This window comes from Erpetoichthys calabaricus, chromosome 12 (assembly GCF_900747795.2).
Source record: "Erpetoichthys calabaricus chromosome 12, fErpCal1.3, whole genome shotgun sequence".
In the NCBI taxonomy this organism is placed as follows: Eukaryota; Metazoa; Chordata; class Cladistia; order Polypteriformes; family Polypteridae; genus Erpetoichthys; species Erpetoichthys calabaricus.
The window spans coordinates 49,135,073-49,154,953 of NC_041405.2; the positions used below are offsets into that span (position 1 = coordinate 49,135,073).

Here is a 19,881-nt window from a genome sequence, read left to right on the forward strand (position 1 = left end):
CTGTTACTGAATGTACTCCTCTTTTTAGGTTAAATTTCGCATACAGTACGTGGTGAGATTCACTGTCCATGATAGCAGATTCCTGAGTAACCTCAGCTCTACCACATCCTTCAGTGAGCTCAACCTTGCTAGCAAGTTTGAACTAGCTTTTCTGATCGGTTTATTTAGTTTGTTGGCATCACCTGCAATACACTGGAAAAGAACCTCAGCCTTCTCAGGAATCAGAGGTGATTCCATGTTGGTACTCCAAACAATCATGCTGTGCAGATGTCCCCCAATATCCTCACCACCTCCAAATTTTCACCATTAACAAAAACTGGGGCAGAGTGAGTTAGGCCATCCTGAAATTATCAATAATCTCTTTTGTCTTACTGATATTGAGGTGAATGGAAAGGCTGTTGGTTCAGATGACATACCTTTGGAAGCATGGAGGTGTTTAGAAGGTATGTCGGTACAGTTTTTAATAAAAATTGTTTAATGCAATCTTGGAAAGTGAGAGTATGCTTAAGGAGTGGAAAAGAAGTGAAATGGTATCGATTTTTAAGAATAAGGAAGATGTGCAGAACTGTTGTAGCATTAGAGGTATAACATTGATAAGCCACAGCATGAAGTTATGGGAAAGATTAGTGGAAGCTAGGTTAAGAAGGGAGGTGATGATTAGCAATCACCAGTATGGTTTCATGCTAGGAAAGAACACCACAGATGCAACGTTTGCTCTGAGAGTGTTGATGGGGAAATATAGAGAAGGACAAGGTGCCTAGAGAGGAGTTGTGGTACTGTATGAGGAAGTCAGGAGTGGCAGAGAGGTATGTAAGAGTGGTACAGGATATGTATGAGGGAAGTGCGACAGTGGTGAGGTCTGTGGTAGGAGTGACAGATACATTCAAGGTAGAGGTGGGATTACATCAGGGATCATCTCTGAGCCCTTTCTTATTTGCAAAGGTGATGGGCAGGTTGACAGATGAGATTAGACAGAAGTCCCAGTGGACTATGATGTTTGAGGGTGATTGTGATCTGTAGCGATAGTAGGGAGCAGATTGAGGAGACCCTGGAGAGGTGGAGATATGCTCTAGAGAGGAGAGGAATGAAGATCAGTAGGAACAAGACAGAATACATGTGTGTGAATGATAGGGAGGTCAGAGGAATGATGAGGATGCAGGGAGTAGAGTTGGCAAAGGTGGACAAGTTTAAATACCTGGGATCAACAGTACAGAATGTTGATTTGTACAAGAGTGATTTGTGACAGACGAGTACAAGCAAGAGTGAAAGGGAAGGTCTACAAGAAGGTAGTGAGACCAGCTATGTTATATGGATTGGTGGCACTGACCAAAAAACAGGAGACAGAGCTGGAGATGGTAGTTAAAGATGCTAAGATTTGCTCTGGGTGTGACAAGGATGGAAAGGATTAGAAATGAGTACATTAGAGGGTCAGCTCAGGTTGGATGGTTGGAAGACAAAGACAGAGAAGCGAGATTGTGTTGGTTTAGACACGTGCAGAGGAGAGATGCTGGGTATATTGGGAGAAGGATATTAAGGATGGAGTTGCCAGGTAAGAGGAAAATAGGAAGGCTTAAGAAGGGGTTTGTGGATGTGCTGAGAGAGGACATGCAGGTGGTGGGTGTAACAGAGCAAGATGCAGAGAACAGGAAGATAAGGAAAAAGATGATCTCCTGTGGCGACCCCTAACAGGAGTAGCTGAAAGAAGAAGAAGCTTTACTGATATTGAGGTGCAGGAGGATTTATTTGCACCATTCAACAAAGTCCTCCATAAGTTTCCTGTATTTGTTCTGCTGCCCATTGCAGATGCACCCAACTATGGCTGTGCCATTATAAAATGTCTCTAGATGACATGATTCAGTAAAGGATGCTACAAACTTTTGATCACAAGGACTCTATTAAATTCCATAATATCTTACCAAATACAACACAAATTTGAATGTATTATGATATGTACATTAACAGAGTTATTATTTAACATTTTATTCTACCTGTTTCCCCCCCCAATTTGTGTATTACTACATATGCAAATACCTGAGCAAATAATTGTGAAAGAATGTTTTTGTTTAGCCTACCTTACATCTGTGCTTCGTTTGGCAGTTTTGTAAATGCAGTAACTGTGTAGCTGCATTAAGGAACTGAACCCTTTTGACCTGTTAAACTCCTCTTTGTACATTTTTAGGAAGATTAATTATTTATTGAAGCATATAATATTTCTCCGTCTTCATTTGAAGGCAGAAGCAAGCTGATTAATTAAGCAAAGACTTCATTTACACAAGAAATCAGCCTCTGGTGATGAAAGTGACTGGCAACTGCAGGGGTCCTTTAGGACTGGTTTCAGAAATGTGTATCTTCAAGCTTTTATATTGTATTCTAGCAGAATTTAGGGCACAGCTCTAAATATTTTTCCTTCTCTGATGCAGCAAGAGATGGATAAGCGGTTCTTTCTTCTGTTTGCCAAGTTTGACGAGAATCTCAGCTGGTACCTCACTCAGAGCTTGGTGAACGCATCCCTGAATCCAGAGGAGACAGATACAGAAGACAGCAGTTTCAGAGAATCCAACCTTATGCATGGTAGGATGCTACATAAGGACCCTTGTACATGCCTGTCCAAATCCCAACAGCAGTCCACCATTTATTTTACCACAAGTAATGTAACATTTCTTAATGCTATGGATCTACAGATGCCCTAAGAACAAATGTATAGGGAAAAATGTTTGGAGCAGTAAACAATAGGTGCATAAAACAGTATAAAATATACTTGAAGAAAAGGGCCAGAACTGCATTTAGTTGGCACATCTGATAGATGCTAATGAATAACTGGCATTGTCTTCCATACAGCAATCAATGGTTTCATGTATGCAAACCTTCCTGGGCTGGAATTGTGTTTGAAGAGCAATGTCTACTGGCACCTCATGGGTGTGGGTAGTGAAGTGGATATTCATGGAGTGGTTTTCCAGGGAAACTCAGTGGAGATCAATGGGAGACACAAGGACTCTGTGGCGCTTATGCCTCACACCTTTGCTACTGCCTTCATGCAACCTGACAATGTGGGTATGTGTTATCTCCTGCTCTTTCAACCTTATGAATACATTTTTGTACATGAATATCTTATAACCACTGAACTCCAAACTTTAGACACCAACACACTCAACACCGGTTTAAATATTGTCCTTTTTATTAATCATGGTAAAATTGCAAAGAGATGAACACAACCAAAGTACCACAAACTCTCTCCTTCTACTCCTTCAAAAAGTTTTGAGTTCTTCCTTCCAAAACTTAGTACTTGAGTAAATCAGAGAGGCTCCATTTAAACCAGACCCAGGAGTACTTCCGGGGTCAATGCATCATCTGTTGGAAGCACTTCCGGATCAATTGGAAATCTGCGAGAGTAGGGATCATGAATCCCAGTATCATGCCTTGGCAGCACCCATGGAGCCCAACAGGGCTGCTGCACTGTATTACAGTTCCCAACATGCAATGGGTGCTGAAGTCCAGGGATGCTGTCATCTAATGTAGAGGGGGAGCAGAGAGTCAGAGCTGATTGCCTCCCCATATCTCTCCATTATACTGGCTTACCATTCAGGTAAGAATCTTCAGTGCATCCCAGCCTAGATGCCAGTGAACCCACTTTCGCATCTCCTGCCCTTTCTTCTTGTACCTCTGATGGGCTGGCCCCCCAACCAGGTGAGGAACCTTGTCCCATCCCAGATGAGAACACGCCCATACTTTTACAGTAGGAGTATCTATGTTACAGACTCTGGTTCAATCTATGACACCAGATTCATGAGCCTTCAGCAGCTACACCTTATTCTTTAACTATAAGTTGAGTTGCCATATTTCTTGTCTTCTTTTAATAAGAATTACTAAGTTTGGAAAATGTATTGCAAATGTTTAACAACTTAATTTACTTCATACAAAACTTGGTCTGTTCTCACTAAGTGGTTTGTTTTATTGTATTTATTGATTTAAACCCTGATGTGCTCTAAGGCCAGACATGACAGCATGTTGACATATTTTATTCCATTATAAATCAGACACACGCCTCTACACTGAAGTTTATGGGGAGCCATCATTTATTGTGTATTCATCAGTATGTTGTTTGTTCTTTTTAATGCCTTAGGTGTTTCCAATCTGGGAAATTTTAATATGATAAATTTTCGTGAACTGCAATGCATAGTATGGTTCACTAACATCTAGTGTTGTATAGCTGAGTTCATTTTCTGGCAAATGAGTGTGACGCTTAACAATTTCAGTGAACAAGGCCCACTTTTCACCTTTTCTCACTGAAATCCATCTGCTTGCCCCAAATGCTGTCAGTTTCATGAACTTGGGGCTCCTAAGCACAAGAGTCTCAAAAATATCTTAAAATGACCACCACAGCTGGACAACTGTTAAATCCCAGCTAGTAATGAGAGGGCAAATGTTAAATCTTTCTAAATTAAAAGATTTACTTTTATTTAAAAAATGCTTGTTATCAATGAAACACAAAAGGCAAAGCAGGAGTTGCCTGCAAGTAACAAGACAATCGAAGGCAAACAAAGTCCCACAACACAATCCAGTAGAGAGGTCAAAAAATGAGAAAAATGGTTAAAAACCCATAAATACACAAAAGTCCAATAAACCACCAAACCTACCAACCCACCAAGAATATTCAATGAACTTCAGAGCTGAGAGCAGTACATTGCAGGGATGGGTAGGTGGATCTGCCTCTTGGGGAACTAATAATATTAATTAAAAATTAATAAAAAGAAAATAAAAATGGCTGTTGAAAAACAGCTGTTTGGACCCTGGCTGAAACTCAACAGTCACTATCAACTGTTCTGAGGTTTTCCTAAAAATAGTGCACAGCTTTCATATGTTGTTCATGTTGTGAGGGTGGTGATACACATTGGCCTCTGTCTATTTTTATAGGATAATGGTGTGAGTTTGGTTACTTCATTGCACCCATCGAATAAAGGAACCTAGGATAACCGCAGCTTAGCACCATCAGTTATCATTGTTACTTTTTTTACTTTGCCAGAGCTGCTTTATTAGACATGATAGGCTAACGTGATGAACTGGCACCAGGCTAACAAGTGGACTCCAATTTACCATAACCCTTCCATGACACCTCTAGCAGATGACTTATACAATTCTTTGGTGTTCCTTGGCATTTTGCTAAGGGGCTATCAGAAAATTAGCACTCAGTAGGAAGGCATCTTAAATTATAATGGCTCTCGTTTACATTTTGCATGTTGTCCTCCCACCATGCGCTCTTTCCACAATGTAGAACTGATTGCACACATTTCAAAATGCAATGGATCCGTAAAATGCTCAAATAACTAGCATAAAGGGAGAAGAGGCTGGTGTGCTGAATTACAAACTATTATAAACAAAATTTAAATTACCTAATGGACACAAAGCGGAACATAATAGCATCCTCAGCAACTATGATATACAGAAGGGAATACTGCTGCCTTAACATAATGAACTCCTGAGCAGTAGGTTGTATAGAGTGTTTTTCAGCCTGCTGTGCATTAACAAGACACGCAGGCACACAGGAGTCCAGGCACTGCTGAGCCATAAGCTAAAGACTATTATTATTATTATTATTATTATTATTATTATTATTGTTATTTTTATTATTATTATTATTATTATTATTATTATTATTATTATTATTATTATTAATATGTGGGACATCCCTAAACCCAAAGAAGAAGGCCAGAGAAGTAAAACTGAAGATTGATTTATTAAAGGAAGGTCAGACCCACAAAGGAGACATGATGTAGTATGCTATCATATGAAATCTGCTTGCTGACAACTCTTCAAACAGTCCAGTCTCTGGTCTCCTTTTCCTCTGGCCAGTTGATTTTTTTTTTCAACAGTTGTCCCAAAACCAAGCTCAGCTGTCTACTGACTGGATGAGGCCTTTATAAGCAATCACTTCCGTGAAGACCAAGATGAACTACTTCTGGGGGTTTCAGAATTTATATAAAAGCCTTAGAGCTACTATCAGCAGTCCCAGGTGCTCCTGTACTTCTTGGGTGTGGGCACCATACAATAATACAATGAATCCCAAAAAGGAGCCCAATCATAGGTATAGGGCTCCACACTGAACTATAACGGCTCCTGCCACTCCTCTTATTTTCATAGAAGTCCTGACACTGACCCACAATATTTGTAATAGGGCTTATAAAACCTCTGTGTCCTGGTAATGGTGCTCCTTCCTGGTAGACAACAGACTCTTGAACTGTCTTTCTTTCATAGTAGTTAACAGCACTTTAAAATTAAACAAAGCTCCACTTCACACTTTTGTTCTTTTATTGGCTTTGGTATTAAAATGTTCCTCTGGCTTCTGGTGATGGCACTTGCTTGTAAAGTAGATATGTATAATGAAAAAAATGGACTAGCTGTCTTCACATGTATCTCCTGGTTTTGCTCAAAACTTTACCTGCCAACTTGCTGTCAGGACAGTGAGTGTATGTATGGCTGGGCAGTAAGATGGAGCGGCTTCATGTGCAGGACTGTTTACTGCTGAAATAGATGTTGGTCTTCTGTGAACCTTAAGTACTGTATCTTTAATAATGTAGGTATGTGGCTTACTCTATACAGTATATATAAAATCCTAAACCTAAAAGTGCAATGATTTTGTGCAACGGTGTTATGTGACATTTTTATGTCATGTTTTTTGTCACGCTTTATTTTAAAACCTACATATATACTGTATGTTTGCATCACTCTTTTCAGATTTTATCGAACTTTAATGTGATGTTGTTAGATTTTCAGATTCTTATTCTGTTTTTAAATTATAAACTAAAAAATATCACGAACTCACGTCCAACGAGACAGGACTTTGTGACAAGAGATTTAACCATGCCCAGGGGCATAAATAAAAGACAAAGAGTAGGACAGCTGCTGTACAGGCTTTTAAATGTTTGAAGTGCTGCGCGAGGTGCAGATCACACAGCATGGCAGCAGCAGCAAGCCAGCAGCTGATCGAGCAAAGAGAATGTAGAAAAACCGTATTTGTTTCTCATTGTATCACTGTTTAAGAATGGGTTCAGCCCCCCTCTTCACAATGCAAGTGGCAGAGGTGTGGAGTAGCTGGCACACAGTGCAGGCTGGGGGTGTTGGCGAGTGAAGTGAGCAGGGGGCGAACCCCTTAGTAGAGTCTATAAATACAGCATAGAGTAGGAAGCATGGATCTTCAATTAGCTAATGTGAGGCAGCACTTTTGATATAAGGATACAGTGTACCTGTCATCCACATACCAGAAATCAAAGGGAGTGCTAAGACAAAGGGGCCCCTAAAGTGACTTATTCAACAAACTGTTCGGAGTGGATGTCATAAAGAATTAAGACTCATTTAGTGCCAACCCATTTTTGCTTCACTCTGGTCCTCATTGTTAGCCCCTTCACTGCCATTCCAGATGCTCTTTAGTGTATTTTTCATAAGTCATAAATCCAACTGTTTTAAGATGACTGGACCTTTTGTAGGATTATTTCTGTGAGCCCCTTTCTTCTTTGGTGTCCTACATTTTTTAACTTCCTAACATGGGAAAATGCTGTTGCTTCTTTGCTAGGCACATTTGGAATTGTCTGTCAAACTAGTGGTCATTTCCTGGCTGGAATGAAGCTTGAGTATCGGGTTGCACAATGTGGACACGAGGATCAGCCGTCCAAAGAGTTCTCTAATGTCCGGATTGTGTACATAGCTGCTGAGGAGCTTGAGTGGGATTACTCTCCTGACCGGAGTTGGGAGTTGAAAAAAGTCAACAAATCAATGCAGGACAGGTAATGCCCTATTTTTTCTTAACAATGCAAATATGACTGTGCCAATTGGGGTTTCATCAGATTGTTGTCTACTGGGAGGTCTCATACTTTTCTCATTCTTAACAAATCCTGCCATGAATTCATTTCATGTGCCATATTTCAACGATATGGGCAAAATGACAGGGTTGAGTATTCACCTTGTTAGACCAGTGGTTTCGATCTTCAGTCCAACACTCTTGATTGGGACACCCATGTATGTCACCTTAATCCAGAATAAAAGGTCAAATTCCTTTGAAATGATTATTTATTTAATAAAGCACACTCAAGAGGAATAGGACAACAGAAAGTTTAAAAGCTTATAATTACAAAACTGCTGCTCCACTGAGTCTGACTAAACTAAATAGTGATAAAACTGAGATTCTCCTCATTGGTACAAAATCAACATTATTCAAATCTGATAATTTTTCATTTGTTATTGATAATTCCTCTGTCTCCCCTTCCCCAAAAGTTAAGAGTCTGTGTGTTATCCTTCAGTCACACATCAGTAATATCTCCCGGCCTGCATATTTCCATTTGCGTAACATTAATCGTATTCGCCCCTCCCTCACTCCCCACACCACTGCTATCTTTGTTCACAGCCTTGTCATTTCTTATCTGGATTATTGTAATTCCCTTTTCTTTGGTCTTTCTCGCAAATCTCTTTATAAACTTTAACTGGTCCAGAATTCAGCTGCCCGCATCATTACTAGAACCCCCTCTATTCACCAATCACTCCCATCTTTCAGCAGCTTCACTGGCTTCCAGTTAAGTTCAGCATTGAATTCAAAATTCTTCTGTTAAACTTTTAAGACTATCCACAGCCTTGCCCCTCCATATCTGTCTGACCTCTTCCATGTTGCCATTACTTCCCGCACCCTTAGATCCTCTACCTCCATCCACTTGACTATCCCTTTCGTTCGTCTTACCACCATTAAGAGCAGAGCATTCAGTTGCTCTGCTCCCCAGCTCTGGAACTCATTACCATCCGAGCTTAGAAGCATTGATTCATTCTCACTTTTTAAATCTAAACTTAAAACTCATTTGTTTAAGTTTTTTTCTTTGATTATAATTGCTCTGTCTGATTTTAAATTTTGTATTTTAATTTTGTTTATAATGTGTATTTTATCTATTGTTCAGTGTCCTTGAGTGTTTAGATAGATAGATAGATAGATAGATAGATAGATAGATAGATAGATAGATAGATAGATAGATAGATAGATAGATAGATAGATAGATAGATAGATAGATAGATAGATAGATAGATAGATAGATAGATAGATAGATACTTTATTAATCCCAATGGGAAATTCACATTCTCCAGCAGCAGCATAATGATGCAATAAATAATATTAAATTAAAGAATGATAATAATGCAGGTGAAAAACAGACAATAACTTTGTATAATGTTAAATGTTAACGTTTACACCCCCGGGTGGAATTGAAGAGTCGCATAGTTTGGGGGAGGAACGATCTCCTCAATCTGTCAGTGGAGCAGGACAATGACAGCAGTCTGTCGCTGAAGCTGCTCTTCTGTCTGGAGATGATACTATTTAGTGGATGCAGTGGATTCTCCATAATTGATAGTAGCCTGCTGAGCGCCCTTCGCTCTGCCACAGATGTTAAGCTGTCCAGCTCCATGCCAACAATAGAGTCTGCCTTCCTCACCAGTTTGTCCAGGCGTGAGGCGTCTTTACTCTTAATGCTGCCTCCCCAGCACACCACCGCATAGAAGAGGGCGCTCGCCACAACTGTCTGATAGAACATCTGCAGCATCTTATTGCAGATGTTGAAGGACGCCAGGTTCTAAGGAAGTGTGACTGAATCACCACAAGACTCTCTTCTACGCACCGCTCACTGTCTCTTCGTATTCTAGTCGCATTACATAACTACCAGTTGAGCCAGCGCCTCAACTCACCTACCAAATTTAAACTCACTTGTTTACCTTCAAGGAAATCCACATAACTACTTCTGGGGTTAGTAACACACACTGATAGTCCAGCAGTCATCCACCCAGAGCTTCCTCTGACAGCAGTGAATGTCCCCTGTAAAAGAATACACAAAACAACGTGAAAGGTTTGGGAATCCACCCCATATACTTGAAAGAAGGTTGGTTAAAGTTGGTCTTTACAGACATGAGCTCAAAACAGAACTGAGGAAAAAACAAAAATGGTTGCCATATATATTTGGTAGACAGGAAGTGATGAAATGGGAGAATGGTATTCTGGGAACCGGAAATGACATCAGAAGGAGGTGAGATCTTGAGGACCGGAAGAGGAAGTGATGTTGGCTGTCTTCTGAGGATCAGAAGTTACATTAGGCTGAGAGTTTGTTGGCTGGTCTGCAGGGATAGAGGAGAAAGAGTTAGAGGGCAGCACCAACCCCTGGTCTGGTGGGAACATACATTTATTCAAGCCCATAAACTGTCTCCTAAGCAAACATGTGTGACACCTCATATGCTTAAATTTGAATTATCAATGCAAGGGCAAAGTTCCCTGAGTAGCTCCCAAGTTGCCTACCCTCCATAATACAGCAGGAACTGCTCAATGTTATTTTGCTGTCTGAAGTATTTCTCTTAGCCTTGAACCAGCCCCCCATAACCTCTGTTCCATTTCAGTGATCATAGAGTATTTACTGTATGCTATACAGACACTTAGTGGATATTTAACCAGACTTGGTGAGGCTTTCTAGTTACCAGCCCACTTTCTTTTATGCTCCTGTTCCCTTGTATTACTTCTTCTATCTTGCAACATTCTACCACCTAAGCAATATTTTACAGAAATGTACCTCAGTGTTATCCAGGTACCCATCATTTACAGTTACAGTCTCTCATATTTCTGAAGTTCTACTCCCCCATCACCACCTCAAGGAACACCCACTTAAGTCTTGTAGGATCATGTAAAGGACTTCTAAATTGCCAGTGCATTAATTCTTGGTCAGTCACTAGTTCTGATAATTCAATACAATTCTGGTCCAGTTTGCTGTGAAAATGCTGAGTGGAGAAGGGTAAGTCCATTGATTAACTTTTGTCTCCCTCTTGAAGTTTCCATTATAACCCTAGATGTGCTCAGAGAATTATACAGTATTTTCAGGTAGCCTTTTTGACCTGCTTCAATTTGTTTCTTTTTTCAAAGTTATGAAAATTGCTGTAGCTTAGTTACTCAGGTGTTTTATTCATTTTGGGCCACCTTTAAAAATTTTAACTGATATCAAATTATTGCCATTTTGATTGATAATGTCAAAGTATGCACCACTACTTTGTTATTTTCATTGTGTGAGAGCTACTTTTGCTTATAGTAATGGTGCCATTTGTCCACTATGCCCACTAGTTACATTGTGTCGATTTTCAATGATTTTTGAGCCACCTTAAAAAGAGGTGGCTAAATGTTAATTAGAACCTCTTGAAGATAATAATCTTTACCAAACTGTCTTCACATAAACAACACAGGGTTGGCAGAAGGACCTCCCTCTGGGGGTTCCATTCTGGAAATTAGGGCTCAGACATATTAGTCCTTAAACCATTTTGAAGCAGGATGGCCCAGTTTGCTATAAGTTTAATTAAATTATCATATCAAAATCAACTTTACCTTTCATGTTTCTAGGTCCACCTCCATGGATGTTAAAGGTAATCTATACTAATAAAAGGCAAAGCCCTCACTGAATCACTCATAACTAATTCTCCAACTTCCCGTGTAGGGAAGACTGAAATTTGGCAGGCTTATTCCTTACAGCTTACTTACAAAAGTTAAGCAGGTTTAATTTCGATATTCTAAGCGTAACAGTCATAACGGTCGACAACGTCTGCCATGTTAAACTTTCTTATTTATTGCCCCATCTTCACGAAATTTGGTAGGCGGCTTCCCTGCGCTAACCGAAACCAATGTACGTACTTATTTCGGTGGTATGACACCACTGTCGGCCGCCATATTGAACTTTCCAATGGTCTTTGTTACTTATGGGCCCATCTTCAAGAAATTTGGTACGTGGGTTCCCAACGCTAACTGAATCCTACTTACGTACATACTGTATATATGTCCATAGCCTGCAGCTCGGTCGCCGTGTGAGACGGCGTTGGGTCCCTCACCCCCACGCCTCCCACATAGTTGGCTGCCTGCCTATATAAGGCCGTCCATCGCTTTGGTCTCTTCATTCCCTTCCTTGCTTCGCCACGGTATTCAAGTCTCCCTGCTGATAACTGCAGCCTTTTTATTTAATCCACGGCTTCTCCGCTGTTTTATTGTTCGTTTATTATGATTATAGTTATTGTGTAGGTATTTTAGACTTAGTTTACATTGTTCAGGTACCCATTTCCTTTATCGTTCCAACCGTACCCCCATTAACATGTCTATCAAGGTGATCACCATCAATCAAAAAACTGTCACTTACCGAGTGGTTTCCATGCCCGGAGATGGTGACTGCTTTTTCAATTCTCTGTATTACATATTGCACAGCCATATCAGGCTCACTCTTGATATCCAGAGGAACATTGTGTCTTATGTATTGAATAACTGGGACAGGTTCAAGGTGTGGACTGATGAAGGTACAGGAGATAATTATACTACACAGGAGCACTATAAGAGTGAAATGCTTAAGCCTTTCACCTATGGTTCTGCATGTGAGTTGATGGCTGCCTGTGAATAGTTTGGTTGTCGCTTTTAAGTGTACTGAAATGGCCAAATATTTTACACCTTTGGACAACTGCCAATGCCTCTTAAACATCTTAGATTCACAGGTGACAATTTGAGTAGTGGACACTTTGATGTTTATGAATGTTTAAACTCTCAAAAGCTGGATGCGAAGTTATTGATGAAACCCTTTTCAATTCAAACGCCTCCAATTTCCAGTAAGGCTCTGCTTCGCAATGACAATTAATAAGTCTCAGGGACAGACCCTACAAAAGGTTGGCATTGATTTGAGGCAAGATTGCTTTTCACATTGCCAACTATACGTTGCATGCTCAAGAGTAAGCTCAGCGCAGCTTGGTCATATTACAACCGGAGGGCCGAACTGACAACATGGTATACAAAGAGATCCTTAACAAATAATTATTGGTATATTTTCCCTCAGTTTAAAAAGGTTTTCTTTTCTTCTTAATAAAAATTTTAAAGTAGTACTTTGCCACTGCGAAGCGTGGGTATTTTGCTAGTCTAGAATATTAAGTTGAACATATTCTGGATTCCAAAAAAAGAGGTAGATGTTTGCATTGCCTCGTACATTGGCAAGGTTACAGTCTAGAAGTATGCTCCTTTATTCTGGCATTTCATACTGTTGAATCACAGATTTGTGTCAGTTTCGTAGATGCTAACAATGGAAACCTTGTGGCCTTTACAATCACCCGAGTCCATGCCTCAGGAAGGAGGTTCTGTTGTTTCTCTGACTATTTTCAAGTCTTACAACACTTTTACAACTTAATTTTTTTAAGTTATTAGTACATTTTCAACCATTTTGAGAATTTTATTTTGTTTTATAATTTGTTATTTTAAATTTGAGCACAACTTTTTTTGTGTATTTTTCTTGATGTTGTGACTGTTTTTTGTTTTTGGTAACAGTGCATTTGCTGGTTTGGTGATCACCACTGCCGTAATGTGTGACATCACCAGTCATTTCCTATATAAAATGGCAGTACACTGCACCATGTATCCTAACTTTTCCATAAATCTGAAATGCTCAACAAATCTTTGTTATTTAGAGAACAAGTCTAGTTTTGGTTTTGAAGGAAACTCTAGTATTGTTAGAAAGTAGGTTTGACTTTACTGTTATGCCATTCCGACTTTTTATATACATTAAGGATTTTGATGCGATTAGTTTTTAATTTTAATAATAATTTTTGACTTGAAAATTCATTTTAAATGGTTGATTTATTTTTGCACCTCTTCCCAATGCTATTTTGTTCAGTATGGGTGGTGGCATTTTGTGGAGCAGTTGCTACAGCGTTGCTAGGGACTCATTCCAGCAGAGTCATGACCCTTGATGTCATCGGGTTAAAGTTTGACATGATGCACTTCCTGCAATCCAAAGTTGTGGATATCTTCCTTAAGGCATTGAATGCAAATTTCTTCTGTCTAGTCTTTCCTGGTAAAAAAAACTTTAGCTACAACTTTTGATTTTGACAACAGTGTATTTCAGTCATCTGGTATGGACTTCTGTGTGGTTATTTTGACTACATTTCATCTTCTGGCCCATGTCTATTTATATCTGCCCTCTCTCAGCTACAGCAGAAGCAGTATGTTGATTTGCTAATGGTTTTGGGATTTTGGTCAATTGATTTAGATTTTTGGCGGCACGGTGGCGCAGTGGGTAGCGCTGCTGCCTCGCAGTTGGGAGACCTGGGGACCTGGGTTTGCTTCCCAGGTCCTCCCTGCGTGGAGTTTGCATGTTCTCCCCGTGTCTGCGTGGGTTTCCTCCGGGCGCTCCAGTTTCCTGCCACAGTCCAAAGACATGCAGATTAGGTGGACTGACGATTCTAAATTGGCCCTAGTGTGTGCTTGGTGTGTGGGTGTGTTTGTGTGTGTCCTGCGATGGGTTGGCACCCTGCCCAGGATTGGTTCTTGCCTTGTGCCCTGTGTTGGCTGGGATTGGCTCCAGCAGACCCCCGTGACCCTGTGTTCGGATTCAGCCGGTTGGAAAATGGATGGATGGATGGATATTAAGCAATTGTAATAGATTTATTTGTTAAAAGTTAGCACCTTAATGTGCCCACAGAATAATTATATTGTGTTGTAAATTATATTTTTCATGGTTTCAGAAACAAAAACAGGTTCAGCCATTTTTTAGTTTTTACACCATTTATTTATATTTATTGATTATTCCTTTTGTCTTGCTGTTGTTCTCTACTTTATCTGCTGGTTGGTTTCTTGAAAAATAATCATTTATTCTGTGTAGACTTCCTTTAATTCTCCTTGGCACAACAGAACCCTGAGTAGACATAAACTGCTTTACATTCTACTTACTGTCCTACTTATGACAATCTTCAAGATTCTTCAGCTTGCTTCTGCTTTCTCATTTTTTGCTTTAGACATCTATGTCATCGCTGATGAAGTTGTTAGTCCAGCCACCTCACTGCCTGTGTGGTTTTCTTGTTCTTCCCATGTCTTTGTGGATGCACTCTGCATTTCATATCCCATGTCCTTAAGATACACATTAACTGGCAGCTCTTAAATTTCCCCCCTTGTGAATAAGTGTGTCACAAAATAAATTAATTCCCATCCATGGGTGATACGATAGGCTCTACAGGCGTCCTCATCCTCACCTTTCTATTTTGACCACATCATCTTGTCATCTGGCCGTCAGCCCCCAGGTCATTTTAAAGTTGCTGATTAACTTAACATGCAGGTCTTTTGCAGTTTAGGTCAAAACTGAAGTACTCTGAGAAAACATGAGACCAGAGACTGTGTTTTCCAGACACATGGTGAATAGGTCACAAACAACCCATATGCCTAAGGCTTTCATTAAAACTGAAATTTTAGGATAATGGGACACCTGTCACCAGCCACTGCTCATGATCAGGCACACCCAAAGAGGCATTAAGTATAAGAGGTGAAGGTGAGGTGAAGATCTGAGTCTATGGAGACCTGGTAGCATATGTTAGCAAGCAACTCAAGCTTCTTATGACAATAAGGATACACCATTGTGTGCATTCTTACACAAGCCACTTGGGGTCCTCAATCAGCTTGGTATGTTATTTTAAAGCAGAAGGTTTTCTGGGTTAACATCAGCTACTGCTTCTAGTGATCAGGACTGTTTTTAATGCATTGGCAATCAAGCCTGCAAAGTGATGCCTATGAAGTTTTATATTTATTCATCTATCCAATACGGGAGGAAGCCAAAACCAATCCCAGAGGCGTCAGGTAAAAAGCAGATGGCAGCCTTCATAGAGCACGCTCTCACTCCAGCCAATTTGAAGTCACTGATTAACTTAACATGCAGGTCTTTTGCAGTTTAAGAGGAAACTGGAGTACTCTAAGAAAACATGAATATAGAGAGCATTTGTACTCCACATATATGATGAAAGAGTCAGTCTCTGAATACAGAATACGTCAGCTGTCTGGCTGCAGTACTAATTTGTGCCATCCTGCCATCCATGCAGCTTATTTTCTTTTGTATTGTTAAGTATTATAAAATATGACATTTAATTTATACATCAGGAGATACATTCAAATGCCATCATATACAAAACTTCAATATGCAGTGTTGAGTGCTTAATGATTCTTTCAAATGAAAAATAGCATAGTTCTTTCAAAGGTAGTTACTATATTTTGCATTTTGTGTTCTTCACAGTTATGGTCATGTCTTTGTTGGCCAAGAGGAGGGTCTCATAGGGTCGAAATATCAGAAAGTGGTGTACAGGGAGTACATAGATGGCACTTTCACACAGCGGAAAGCAAGAGGGCAGAGCGAAGAGCATTTGGGAATCCTTGGTAGGTAGACATTCCAGATTTTCTCATAACCTTTAACATCTCCTCGGTATCCTCTGTGGTCACCTTCCAGTTTAGTTTTTGCTTGCTTTGATGTTCGTGTTTGTGAATTGAGACATCAGTGAGAGTTCCATTTATAACCCAAGTTCAAGTACTCTGGGCCTGATTGTGCAGCAGCCATCTCTGCCCTTATCTTCCTTAGGTCCTCTCATTCGGGCTGAGGTAGGAGATGTCATTCTCATCATCTTTAAAAACAAGGCTTCACGTCACTATTCTATACATGCTCATGGTGTCCAAGAACCAAATAAGGGGAATGTCTCGGCTACACGACCAGGTAAGTTACTTCAGGATATGTCTTCCTATTTCTTCATGTACTTTAGCTACTCAGTAATAATTTCTTCAAAGACTTATTTTATTTGTTCTCACAATGTCACAGTGACTTCTTTTGAATGAAGTTCCCATTCAGTGTATTTCTGTATTGTGTCAAGTTTCATGTCATCCCTGCTGTGTCTCATATTTTCCATTACACAGACTGACTGATTTAGATTTTGTTCTTTCAAGAATTTATCTTTGTCAGGTTCTGGGGTTCAAGTCACCAAGAGTTGTGACCAATTTGATCCTTCTTTAAAAAAAAGTTAAAAAAAAGATCAAAAAGTTTTAAAATTGTCTTTATGAGTAAGATACAAAATTCTTTTAAGGATAAGAAGGGTTCATTTACCAAATCTTGTGAACCCTACGAAGTCAAAAAGGGCAACAAGAATATACAAGCATTGAAACTTAAAGGAAAAAAACACAAAAAGAAACTGGCTGAAAACATTGTTTTCTCACACTTGAAAAAAATGTCTCATTCTTTTATTTTAAACAAAGCATACAATTAATGAGTATGTGGCCTTCCTTTTAATAAAATGGGCTGCCAAAAAATGGGATTACACCTATATAACATCATATACAGTTAGGTCCATAAATATTTGGACAGAGACAACTTTTTTCTAATTTTGGTTCTGTACATTACCACAATGAATTTTAAATGAAACAACTCAGTTTCAGTTGAAGTGCAGATTTTCAGCTTTAATTCAATGGGGTGAACAAAATGATTGCATAAAAATGTGAGGCAACTAAAGCATTTTTGTAACACAATCCCTTCATTTCAGGGGCTCAAAAGTAATTGGACAAGTGACTCAAAGGCTATTTCATGGGCAGGTGTGGGCAAGTCCGTCGTTATGTCATTATCAATTAAGCAGATAAAAGGCCTGGAGTTGATTTGAGGTGTGGTGTTTGCATGTGGAAGATTTTGCTGTGAACAGACAACATGCGGTCAAAGGAGCTCTCCATGCAGGTGAAAGATGCCATCCTTAAGCTGCGAAAACAATATTACGAGTGGCAAAATCTACAGTTTGGTACATCCTGAGAAAGAAAGCAAGCACTGGTGAACTCAGCAACGAAAAAAGACCTGGACGTCCACGGAAGACAACAGTGGTGGATGATCGCAGAATCATTTCCATGGTGAAGAGAAACCCCTTCACAACAGCCAACCAAGTGAACAACACTCTCCAGGGGGTAGGCACATCGATATCCAAGTCTACCATAAAGAGAAGACTGCATGAAAGTAAATAGAGAGGGTGTACTGCAAGGTGCAAGCCACTCATAAGCCTCAAGAATAGAAAGGCCAGATTGGACTTTGCTAAAGAACATCTAAAAAAGCCAGCACAGTTCTGGAAAAACATTCTTTGAACAGATGAAACCAAGATCAACCTCTACCAGAATGAAGGCGTGGAACAGCTCATTATCCAAAGCATACCACATCATCTGTAAAACACGGTGGAGGCAGTGTGATGGCTTGGGCATGCATGGCTGCCAGTGGCACTGGGACACTAGTGTTTATTGATGATGTGACACAGGACAGAAGCAGCCGAATGAATTCTGAGGTGTTCAGAGACATACTGTCTGCTCAAATCCAGCTAAATGCAGTCAAATTGATTGGGCGGCGTTTCATGATACAGATGGACAATGACCCAAAACATACAGCCAAAGCAACCCAGGAGTTTATTAAAGAAAAGAAGTGGAAAATTCTTGAATGGCCAAGTCAGTCACCTGATCTTAACCCAATTGAGCATGCATTTCACTTGTTGAAGACTAAACTTCAGACAGAAAGGCCCACAAACAAACAGCAACCTAAAGCCGCTGCAGTAAAGGCCTGGCAGAGCATTAAAAAGGAGGAAACCCAACATCTGGTGATGTCCATGAGTTCAAGACTTCAGGCTGTCATTGCCAGCAAAGGGTTTTCAACCAAGTATTAGAAATGAACATTTTATTTCCAGTTATTTAATTTGTCCAATTACTTTTGAGCCCCTGAAATGAAGGGATTGTGTTAAAAAAATGCTTTAGTTGCCTCACATTTTTATGCAATCGTTTTGTTCACCCCACTGAATTAAAGCTGAAAGTCTGCATTTCAACTGCATCTGAGTTGTTTCATTTCAAGTTCATTGTGGTAATGTACAGAACCAAAATTAGAAAAAAGTTGTCTCTGTCCAGATATTTATGGACCTAACTGTATGTGCAGAGACAAATAGTGTCTTGGAAACCAATTCTAAAATTGTGACACTTGATGATATAATAAACATGTAACTGAATAACAGCAAATATAAAAAAAAAAAGATGAGAACGAAGGAACTAAATACTGTATTATGCCAGGAATGAACTGTGGATCTATCTCTAGTGTTCATCTAATTTAAATTTTAAGCCAGGACAGGGCTGGGTTCCTGCTCCAGGTTCCTGTTTTTGGATGCCCCGGTGCCCTTGCTCCTCCTATCTTTCGCAGTTGCTAAGCAACCTCTTTTAGGTAGCAGTCATATGATACTGTGCATGGGAAATAAAACTGAGATGTTCAGGAGAGGCCTTGTCTCAAGCATTGTGTAATTCTTTAGTGATGCATGCTAGGGGTCCATGGCATTGTGTGAGTTTTTAGTTAAAAAACAGTGTGCTCAGGCTCTGTGGATGTAGGTTTGAGTGGATTTGAAGTAGAGAGGCCCTGGAATTGTTAATGAGGAATTTGGCTGCTTGGGTTTGCACGTGAAGGTGCGATTCGCCCAGCTGGTTTCACTGACCTTGAAATAGTCTAAAGCAATACCCCACATACTTCTGTTTGAAATTTGTAATTTTTAACCTTCTGAGAGTGGCTTTTACAGGGCTGGGACTGCCAGTAAAGAATCGCATATCAAAAATATGATTATATTTGTGATCACCAACCTTGAAATAATATAAAATGACACACCACATGCCTATATTACTGATACACATTTTTTCAAAGTTTTGCAAAAAAGGTGTAAATTTGACCCCTTGTTTCCTATTAAGGGAGTGAACATCTGGGGTCGGCTGATGTAGAATGCACAATTTCAAGTCCTCTTTATATCACCATAAAGGTGTAATTTCCTACACAAAACATGCTTCAGAATTGCCTATTAGTGAGAATTGTTTGTGTCTAAAAGGCCAAAAATAGAGGAGAACTCACAAAAATCTCAATGCCTGACATAACTGGACATCAAGACACATTGAATGGTATATCAAATGTGAGGACATTTTCATGCAGGTCACTGGACAAAAGTGATTTCAAAGTATACATAAGTGATTCTTAAGAGCACAAAATACATTAAAATGTCTAAAACTAAATATAGACTGAA

General features: G+C 39.7%; 1 protein-coding gene across 1 annotated transcript in view; it reads left to right on the plus strand.

The window, feature by feature from the left end:
- The window catches only part of LOC114662141 (hephaestin-like), a 102,286-nt gene that overhangs the window by 72,153 nt on the left and 10,252 nt on the right, over positions 1–19,881 (plus strand). Inside the window, exons 12-16 of the mRNA XM_028815495.2 lie at positions 2,421–2,571; positions 2,839–3,051; positions 7,565–7,775; positions 16,068–16,207; positions 16,407–16,538. Coding sequence (XP_028671328.2) covers positions 2,421–2,571; positions 2,839–3,051; positions 7,565–7,775; positions 16,068–16,207; positions 16,407–16,538 — 847 coding nt within the window. The remainder of the gene's footprint in view (positions 1–2,420; positions 2,572–2,838; positions 3,052–7,564; positions 7,776–16,067; positions 16,208–16,406; positions 16,539–19,881) is intronic.